Source organism: Littorina saxatilis, linkage group LG12 (assembly GCF_037325665.1).
Source record: "Littorina saxatilis isolate snail1 linkage group LG12, US_GU_Lsax_2.0, whole genome shotgun sequence".
NCBI classification, from domain to species: Eukaryota; Metazoa; Mollusca; class Gastropoda; order Littorinimorpha; family Littorinidae; genus Littorina; species Littorina saxatilis.
In genome coordinates, this window is record NC_090256.1 from 58,536,519 (window position 1) to 58,547,437 (window position 10,919).

General features: G+C 43.6%; 1 protein-coding gene across 2 annotated transcripts in view; it reads right to left on the reverse strand.

Moving 5' to 3' along the window:
- Window positions 1–4,550, reverse strand: part of LOC138982387 (uncharacterized) — a 13,203-nt gene extending 8,653 nt beyond the window's left edge. Inside the window, exons 1-4 of one of the 2 annotated variants that reach the window (XM_070355651.1) lie at window positions 4,422–4,550; window positions 3,543–4,104; window positions 1,710–1,806; window positions 572–708 (exon numbers count right to left, since the gene is read on the reverse strand). In XM_070355651.1, coding sequence (XP_070211752.1) covers window positions 572–708; window positions 1,710–1,806; window positions 3,543–4,104; window positions 4,422–4,437 — 812 coding nt within the window. In that variant the 5' untranslated portion in view covers window positions 4,438–4,550. Of the gene's footprint in view, window positions 1–571; window positions 709–1,200; window positions 1,335–1,709; window positions 1,807–3,542; window positions 4,105–4,421 lie in introns of both variants that reach the window. The other variant, XM_070355652.1, reaches the window with a different exon arrangement.
- Between the last annotated feature and the right edge of the window lie 6,369 nt (window positions 4,551–10,919).

The window sequence follows — 10,919 nt, forward strand, 5'->3', positions numbered from 1 at the left end:
TAGATAGATAGATAGATAGATAGATAGATAGATAGATAGATAGACAGACAGACAGACAGACAGACAGACAGACAGACAGACAGACAGACAAGCAGACAGGCAGACAGATAGACCGACCGACAGACAGACCTATATTAAGGTAGGTAGTCAAATAGGTAGATACAGAGTTAAACTACGGGTTTAATTCTGACATCAATATGATTGACGTCAAAAAACTTGCTCAATGCAAAAAAGTATAGACGTAGCTAGCAACATCGTGTGGTTTAGCAAAAGTTTAGGGTGATTTGTGCATGCCTATGACGCCCTGTCCATTTGTGTACAATGCATTTCCCCCCAACGTGCAAGCATTGAATTTCTGCATTTGCGTCAAATGTATTGTTTAGCTTTTCACACACTTTGATGTGAAAAAACGTTTAATCGGGCATGTTAAGTTAAGAGGTCCTACTTCAAAGATCATGAATGAATAAACAAATGTTTCTTTCTTAGATCTGTAACGCAAGTTTTGAAAAGACAACAGTTTTGACACAAATCCAATCAAATCAATGTTTGCTGTTTTTGGAATGCACTATACCTTTGCTGGACAGAAGGGGCGCTGTCACCAGTGTACTTCATCGCCAAACCACCAAGACTGGAATTGTTCTCAAAATCAACAGTGTTCTGGTAACCAAGGTTATAGCAGCCTCCCGTTGATGGCAACGTCTGAAGCATCTGCGGTAGAGTTTAAGAAATGCGATTTGCTTAAATATCTTAAGAAAACACTAATATCAGGTGTTTATGGCAGACCGTTCTTAGCAAACGAGAATCTGTTAGTAAATAAATGAAAGCGTCGTTCCCCAATTCAGAACAATTTGAATGGAATTAATGAACGAGCAGCCTTCACAATCACGTCTCTGTACAAATCCGCCAATCAAAGATCTCGTCGGTTGTGATCAGTATTTGTGGTAAAAAGCCAAGTGAACGGGAAAGACATAGTTGTTCTGGTGACTGTCAGACGGTGGATGTTAAGTATGTGTCTAAGTGGAAGAAATGTCTTATCTCATGCACACGCCTTGCTAGATTTCAAATTGCGAGTCGCACGGTTCAGTTACATGGGAAGGACTTTGCTTTTAATGAACTATTTTTGATTGAGAGAACGACACCTTTCCCTGATCATTAACAGACAGTGATTTGTTCAAAACGGCCTGCCATAGACGTGTGTACCTCTGCGGGACAACGACTGTCCCGTCAGCAGTGAGCTTGATGGCGAAGCCAAGACTGGAGCTGACCTCGAAGTCCACGCTTGTCTGCTCGCCAAGGTTATAGTAAAGGTCGGTTGAAGGGTGCGCCTGGCACGCCTAGGTACAAGTATACACACCTAGGTACAATAATACCACACACACACGCGCACACACGCACGCACGCACGCACACACACGCACGCACGCACGCATGAATGCACGCACGCATACACACACACACACACACACACACACACACACACTTTTCTGGCTGTAAGTTTCTGTTGAACCGTACGCCTTGAACGTCTCGGGTATACCTACACCACATTTGTTTTAAATCATCGCTGTTCTGTTTGCAAATGTTTATAAGGTGGGTTTTGTATAAAAAATACGCCAGGCACACAAATGATACAACAAACATTTTTTTTTAATAATTATGCAACAAATGGTGCTGAAAGCGAAATAAAATCATAATCAAAAGCATTATACTTACAGCTACGTTCTGGCATGTACCCTCGTTGAAACCGTGGCAGGGATTCCAAGAGTACGAATAACCAAAGCTGCTGGAAGGGTCGATAAGGTCACGGAACCTGAACATAAAGCAGCATAAGTAATTTCAGAGGGGTGAAAAAAGATTTGCACACACGAGGTCGACAAACTACAAACTGAAATTTGGAGCGTCGCGCGAAACTTCGCTTCGTCGGAACTAAGCAACACAATTTCACATGATGACAGAATATGATGTGACCTATTCGCCCGAGAAGTTTATAACTGTCGTCCGTCAGTTTTTTGCTGCGTGCTTGTGGAGTTATGAACATGACCAGGTCAAGTTAAAAGCTGACAGTTGTGTGCAAACAACTTACTGTACAGATGAGAAAAGCTAAATAATCTCAACCATGAACAGCAACGAAATCTGAGATAAGCAAGAAATTCCTACGAGGTAGGAAAAACACCCCCGTCAAAGGGAAATAACCTTCTCAGTTGGTGGCAGTGACTGAGTGAGAATGGTTATTTCCCTTTGACCATGAAGATGTCCCTTTATAAGTCCTTGTATAATTGTAATCCACCAATAACTCCCTAACCGTGTGTTTGACTGGTCCCAATTTTTGTAAGGACCGTCTCAGGAATGTATAGAACCTGTTCACCAAGTTTGGTGACGATCGGTCCGTTCATTCTTGAGATCTATATGCGAACACAAACACACACCCAAACAAACAAACACATAGAGCGAAACCTATACACACCCCTATACCGGGGGTGTAACTAAGGGAATATTTCTTAATTGTTCAAACGGCTTGAGTTGCGCGAAAGATTGAATTACAACCCAACATGTATAAAGCCTCAGTGAGAGCGTCAATTTTCGTTCGTCGAGGTAGACTGTCGATTATTTTTTCGGGCTGTTTGACCCATTTTTGAGTCGGAGGAGCAAAGGACACACAACTAAATACCAACATTCCAAAGACCTGAGGCAAGTAAACTTTGTTTATAGATTTTTCTTTAGGGCGATTCAAATGTACCGCTCTAAAGTTACATCTTCCGATGTGCAAAACGTATGGCACCTTCCTGTATATCAACTGAGTTCAAAACAGACTGATGTATTTATTTCAAGGCAGTCATGATATTTATAATGACACAAGTCGGGCATGAACTCACACGAAAACTGAAAAGATTACTCTCTATCGGTATGTGCATCAAACGCACGACAACACCTGGCACAAACATATGGACGGACTGACTGACTTGAAGGACTTGAAAGACACATAGGCTACGGACAGAAATCAGTGTACCTGGGAGTACCATCAGTGTTGCCAAGTGCAGTCCCCTTTTTGTCCGGTCTGTGTGTGACACACACAGGGCCACACCTTACCCTCACTGAGACACAGAGAACCGGGGAGAGAAAGAGACTGGCAGACAAACAGAGGGCAGACCTGCTAGAGCCTTCTCCCCCTTATATTCGTGTGTACACGCAAGCACAAGACTATAAGTACGCACGGAAAAGATCTTGTCATCATCGTCAGAGCTCGGAGGTTGATAGAAACACAAAAATACCCTGCACGCATCCCTCGAAAACGGAGTGTGACTGCTTAACCGGCGGGGATAAAACAAAATAAAAACACGGTTATACATGTAAATGCCCACTTTTGCAAAACACGCCTGTGCGAGAGAGCTGCAGCTCATCATAACAGAAAAAGAAGAGGAAAACAGAGACAAACAGACAGACAGACAAACAGACAGACAGACCAGACAGACAGACAGACAGACAGACAGACGGACGGACAGACAAACAGACAGACAGACAGATGGTTAGACAGACAAAAATCCTTACCTGGGAGTACCGTCAGTGTTGCCTAGCGGAGTCAGGTCCACTTTTTGACCGCTCTGTGTCTCACACACACAAGCGGACACCTTGCGACACCCCACTGGTCCCCCTCCGTTGTGGGGGATCGTGCTAGTCGTTGTTCCTAGGGTCGTAACGCTCTGCTGTGTGGTTGGGGTGGAAGCGGTTGTGACACTAGTGATAGCTTCATGTGTGGCGTTGGCGTAAACTGTTGTGACGACGTTGGAAGCGGTTGTGGCGTTGGCGGTTGTGACGCTAGTGCTAGCTTCATATGTGGCATTGGCGTAAACAGTTGTGACGTCGTTGGAAGCGGTTGTGGCGTTGATTGGCATTGTGACGTCATTGTTGAAAGCTCTGACGTTTGCTCTGACGTCATGACGAGGAATGAACCGTGTGCGACTTATTGTGTGTTTGAATTTGCTGACAAGGGAAGGGGACTTGTGTAATTGTGGGGTGGAATAGGCTACGCTGGATTGTTGGAAAGGGGTCGGGACATTGCTGGAGTTGACCACCACCCGGCTGACCGCCAGGAACAGGCAAGACAGTAAGACTGAAAGCACCACAGCATTTAATGTCATCAGGGGGGAAATAATAGTGTCAGAGATGGACAAATAGACAGAAGGAGACATACACACATAGGCACGCTCGTACACACACGCACACAAACACACACCCACCCACACGTACACACAAACACACATACGCACAAGCAAGCTCACACACACACACACACACACACACACACACACACACACGCACACGTACATACACACATACGCACAAGCAAGCACACACACACACACGCACACACACGCATACACACACACACACACACCACCACCACCACCACCATGGGTAAAAACTTACCTTTTATTGCCGACATAGTGCAACGTTCTTTGAAGACTTCTCACGCCGTGTAAAGTGAAAACAAACTTCGCTTACTGTTACCGTGAGACTGATAAGAGGTGGAAAATGGGATAGGTTCAGTTATCAGCCACAAAGAGTTCATGCACCTGTTATCTTAATATTTTGTAAAATAATTATCACGATATCCGTTTCATTACAAGAGGGAAGATGATATAGCGCCGTTTCGTGTGAGTATTAACGAGATAGATTTCGTGTATCAGTCTTATTATATCTTCAACGGGAATAATTTAGGTCAATGTTTGCTGGCCAAAATTAGCTCCGCGAAGCTCGGTTTTTAAATTAATTCAATGTTTTGACTAAATGTTTTAACATAGAGGGGGAATCGAGACGAGGGTCGTGTGTCTGTGCGTGTGTGTGTGTAGAGCGACACAGACTAAACTACTGGACCGATCTTTATGAAATTTGTCATGAGAGTTCCTGGGTATGATATCCCCAGAAATGTTTTCATTTTTTTGATAAATGTCTTTTATGACGTCATATCCGGCTTTTTGTAAAAATTGAGGCGGCACTGTCACACCCTCATTTTTTTTATTTTTATAAAATTGATTGAAATTTTGGCCAAGCAATCTTCGACGAAGGCCGGACTTTGGTATTGCATTTCAGCTTGGTGGCTTAAAAATAATTAATGACTTTGGTCATTAAAAATCTGAAAATTGTAATTAAAATTATTTTTTTATGAAACGATCCTAAAATAATTTCATCTTATTCTTCATCATTTTTTTATTCCAAAAACATATAAATATGTTATATTCGGATTAAAAACAAGCTCTGAAAATTAAAAATATAAAAATTATGATAAAAATAAAATTTCCGAAATCGATTTAAAAACAATTTCATCTTATTCCTTGTCGGTTCCTGATTTCAAAAACATATAGATATGATATGTTTGGATTAAAAACACGCTCAGAAAGTTAAAGAGAGGTACAGAAAAGCGTGCTATGCAGCACAGCGCAACCACTACCGCGCTAAACAGGGTGAGAACCAAAAGTTCGAGGGTCAAAGGGTCGAGTGTCAAAAGGTCGAGGCACAAAAGGTCGAGGACATTTGGTCAAGAGTCAAAAGGTCGAGTGCGACAAAAGGTCGAGGGTGACAAAAGGTCAACAGCAAAACGTCTACGGGACAAAAGGTCGAGGATTAAAAAAGGTCGAGGATTAAAAAAGGTCGAGGATTAAAAATTTCGATATAATTTTCTGTGTCCATTCGTGATGACAATTCTGCTTCGAGTGCCTATTGTGCGTATCACAGGGGTGATTTGTGAATATGATCACACACACACACACACATACACACACAGAGACACACACACACACACAGACACACACACACACACACAATCACACACACACACACAATAACGCTCGAACGCGCGCACACGAACAGACACATTCTTAGTATATGTTTTCACAATTTTGGATGTAAGACAAAATGACAGCAGTAACCTTTTTGTATTGCCTTGTTTCCTTTGTGTGATTTGACGAGCTCAATTCTGTGTCTGTGTCCCTGTCCGAATGTAACTCTCTCTTCGTTTGCAAATGCTTTCAAAGTTTAAATATGGGAACGAATAAAGAAGGAAACAAAACCTCAAGCTTTTAGCGTATCAGTGAGTGTCTGTTGAGTGTCGAGCTGTATTCACCGTTGACCACACTACGCGGCTTCATTTACCGACACAGCCGTGGATCCGTGAACACAAACAAACACCCGTCACTCAAGGCACTCTTTGTACGAACACTGTTTTGAATAACTAAACAATCAGTAACACAACATTTATGAATGCACACAAAGCAGCGTTTTTTTCCAAGCAATAACAAAAAAATTAAAAACATTAACACACACGTAAACAGAAAATTATGCCGACATAAGTTTTTTAATCTTCGACCTTTTTCAATCCTCGACCTTTTTCAATCCTCGACCTTTAGTACCTTAGACGTTTTGCTGTTGACCTTTTGTCACCTTCGACCTTTTGTCGCCCTCGACCTTTTGACTCTTGACCAAATGTCCTCGACCTTTTGTGCCTCGACATTGTAACTTGAAAACTCGACCTTTTGTAGCACACCCCGCTAAAACAGGCTCGTTAATTTCACTGCCTTTTTGCACGAGCGGCGGACTACGGTCATTGTTTAAAATTGCAGTGCGTTCAGTTTCATTCTGTGAGTTCCACAGCTTGACTAAATGTAGTAGTTTCGCCTTACGCGACTTGTTTTTCTTCTCCTTGAATATATTCCTAACCCCTTTCTCATTTCATATGTTAACGACTCTTTTGGTTCTACTACTGAATTGTCATATCTCAGAAAACATCATCCAAAAACAGACAGACTGCCAACGTTCCAAAATTCCATGGATGAGAACGCAGAACAAGAAGAAGAAGTTCCCAAATTCAGAATTAAAAAACAAGAATGGTAGGTAATTGGAACGTTTATTATAGAGAAAACCAAACGTTACATTTACTGTACGTCGACCCAAAGGTCTTTGAAATAGACAGACAGACAGACAGATACTTAGGAAACATTTTTCATTATCTGTTTCATAAGTGTCTGTCTGTCTGTCTGTCTGTCTGTCTGTCTGCCTGTCTGTCTGTCTGTCTGCCTGTCTGTCTGTCTGTCTGTCTGTCTGCCTGCCTGTCTGCCTGCCTGCCTGCCTGCCTGTCTGACTGCCTGCCTGCCTGCCTGCCTGTCTGCCTGCATGCTTGCCTGCCTGCCTGTCTGCCTGCCTGTCTGTCTGTCTGTCTGCCTGCCTGCCTGTATGTCTGCCTGCCTGCCTGTCTGTCTGTCTGTCTGTCTGTCTGTCTGTCTGTCTGTCTGTCTCTTTGTCTGTCTGTCTCTCTGTCTGTCTGTCTGTCTACTTCAAAGACCTTTGGGTCGACGTACAGTAAATGTAACGTTTGGTTTTCTCTATAATAAACGTTCATATCTCAGCCCACTGCGGCAATTCACGTGATAACATCGTTATGTACAGTGCATCTGCACTCAATGTACCGACTTTTTTTTCCGTAAACACCACTACTGTCCTTTATCTCTGGCATATGACTGACTGTTTTAAATGATTGATAAGAATTGTCTATTGTTATTTTAAGAAGCTTGCTCACATAATAGGCTACTTGTCTCGTGAAACACAAATGACGACAGCTGCTATTGCCTAAACAATCCATTCACGCCCCCACTTTTGCGATTCACAATTTTACGATCAGTATTGCTAATTGTGATAACGCGGGAGAATCACACACACACACACACACACACACACACACTGGCACACATACACACACACACACACACACACACACACACACGCACACTGACACACACACACACACGCGCACACACACACACAGCCTTTTTTCCCAACGTCACAGCGGAGCAAGGGGGTGAACTGGCAAGGCCAGAGTCTTATCATTCAAAAGCGGTTGCTGCCCTTGCTAAGTTTCACGCTCATTACCCTAGAACGCAGCCCGCTGAGGAACAGTTGTGTTGAGTTGCCATCAGTAACCATTCAAGGAATGTATTATTCTCTCCTGTTTGTATTCGTTGTTTTTGTATAAACTGCACATACATAAACACATACACAAGCAGACTGACACACACACACACACACACACACACACACACACACACACACACACACACACACACACACACACACACAATTTAACGCACTCAAAGTCTAAAGTAACAATTCGTAGACAATTCATTATTCTTTCGTGTATTTATTTGACATTATGTCACGTTAACACTATCGGCACAATATGACATTGAGCTTTTACCGTAGCTGATAAACTTCTTCAAAAAGTCTCTCTCAATACACAGCTCCACGTCAAAATATCACCTTGTGGTACGTAACCCTTACCGGACGTGTGCGATAACACACGACTCATTCCTCCAATAGCAGCTTTCGGCCAACAAGTGAAGTGCAAACACACACACACACACACGGACAGACAGTTAAACTGGCCATCACATGGATCCATAAACATGAGGTACAAAAAAAACTGGTTCCAAAGAAGGTGATTAATACGAAGAAGCTGGATTGAAAAGGTGATTAAGATAGTGTTGCTTGTCTTCGTGTCCTCTTGACAGTTTCATGATTTCTGTGCCATCAACAGAATAAAATCTTGTTTAGACCAAAAGGTGATTTAGACAGGTACACTCTTTCTTGTGTGGAAGAAGATGTTCACCACCACAGATCTGTTGAGATCTGTACATGGGTATCACTCGAAAGAGTATTCTTTCACTTGGACACAACTGCCTGGCTACTATGCCCCCTTCTTACGACATTGACTTTTTAAGTGTGTGTGTGTGTGTGTGTGTGTGTGTGTGTGTGTGTGTGTGTGTGTGTGTGTGTGTGTGTGTGTGTCAGTGTCTCTCTCTCTCTCTCTCTCTCTCTCTCTCTCTCTCTCTCTCTCTCTCTCATTTTATTTATTTATTTATTATTTATTTATTTTTTATTTATTTATTTATTTTATTTATCATTATTTTATTTATTTTATTTATTTATTAGTGAGTATTTCTACGCACATACCCTCCCAGAGGGAGGCTCATGGCGTTTACAATATGCCGTGTGAGATGGAATTTTTTACACAATATATCACGCATTCACATCGGCCAGTAAATCTCAAGCGTGTTAGGCGAGTATATACTTTCACGGCCTATTATTCCAAGTCACACGGGTATTTGGTGGACATTTTTATATATGTCTATACAATTTTGCCAGGAAAGACCCTCTTGTCAATCGTGGGATCTTTAACGTGCACACCCCAATGTAGTGTACACGGGACCTCGGTTTTTCGTCTCATCCGAAAGACTAGCACTTGAACCCACCACCTAGGTTGGGAAAGGGGGGAGAAAATAGCGGCCTGACCCAGGGTCGAACACGCAACCTCTCGATTCCGAGCGCAAGTGCGTTACCATTCGGCCACCCAGTCTCTCTCTGTGTGTGTGTGTGTGTGTGTGTGTGTGTGTGTGTGTGTGTGTGTGTGTGTGTGTGTGTGTGTGTGTGTGTGTGTGTGTGTGTGTGTGTGTGTGTGTGTGTGTGTGTGTGTGTGTGTGTGTGTGTGTGTGTGTGTGTGTGTGTGTGTGTGTGTGTGTGTGTGTGTGTGTGTGTGTGTGTGTGTGTGTGTGTGTGTGTGTGTGTGTGTGTGTGTGTGTGTGTGTGTGTGTGTGTGTGTGTGTGTGCCGGTGTGTGTGTGTGTGATGTGTGATTCTCCCGCGTAGCATGTGCATTGTGGTAATTGTGTTGAATTCTGTAAATGACACCAACTTCTAACCCAACTGATTGTGAACATAATTCCAACTGTGCACAGACAGCAGCTAGGTTGAAGATTGTTGCTATGTGCCCAAGTGAAAGAATACTCTTGTTAGATGTAACAGCCTGGAAAGATGTGTGGAGGTGAACATGGCCGTGTACGCGGGTTGGTTCTGAGTAATATCAGTTTACTTTGTAGAGGTGCTCTGGTTGTTTTCCTATTGCACCGTTTTGATTAGCTTTCTACATCATAAAATGTTAGTTGAACCAAAATGTGAGCTAGAAAAACAAGCATAAAAACACCGTTGAGTGCAGCGAGATCCGGTTAGATGCGTACAAACAGACCTTGCAGTTTATGTGGCAACAGTTTCATGGGCACAACAATATGCCACACAGCCTTTGTCAAGTAAGTAAATACGGCAGCAGGTTCCCTGAGGCTTATTGAATGAGGATTGTCACATGCTGCCGCAGAAGCAGCAACAATAAGATTAGGTGTGGGATACAGCCGCCCCAACGGCCAGGATGGACTCGCGGCCGGCCACACTGAAATTCGGACCACCGCTTCGTCGCCCGACTACGGTTGTCCCAACACGGTGCTGGGGGAGGGCAGCTTAATCAGGCAACTCCCTGTGCGAAGAGGTACAGTCGGCCGTCTGAAATAAATTTTTTCATCAGTGAAACCCGATTTCGTTAGATTACTGCATTTCCTTGCTCTTGTGGCCCTTCATGCCCGGAGCTCTCATGGTGACCTTGGTCTCGGTGTTCCTGTTCGATCCTTCCCTGAATAGTAGTTCTGCTGTCAGTCTTCAACGTGTGACGTTCTGGGAGGTCGACGGAGGGACGTGGTGGCGGTCTGCTCTCTGGAGGGGACGCTCACTCAGTCTGGCTCCGCGACTTAAAAAGTCAATATCGTTAGTAGGGGGCATAGTAGGTAGTGGGCTGCGTCCGTTAGCTCGGGACAGACCCAGTACTGAACACCGTCGAAGTGACTCAGCAGAAGTGCAGTGTCATCTTCCGAGGGTAGCCTACCGCAGCGACCCGACAATCCCCCCCTGGAGCGTCTGTAAAATCGACAAGTCTGGCAGCGGAACGAAATTCAGAGGTGGTTGGAGCAGTGAGTGCAGGGACGGGGCGGTGTGAAAGCACAACGGGACAAGGAACGGGTGTAAGGACGAAAAAAACAAAAATAATAAAAAAAACAGG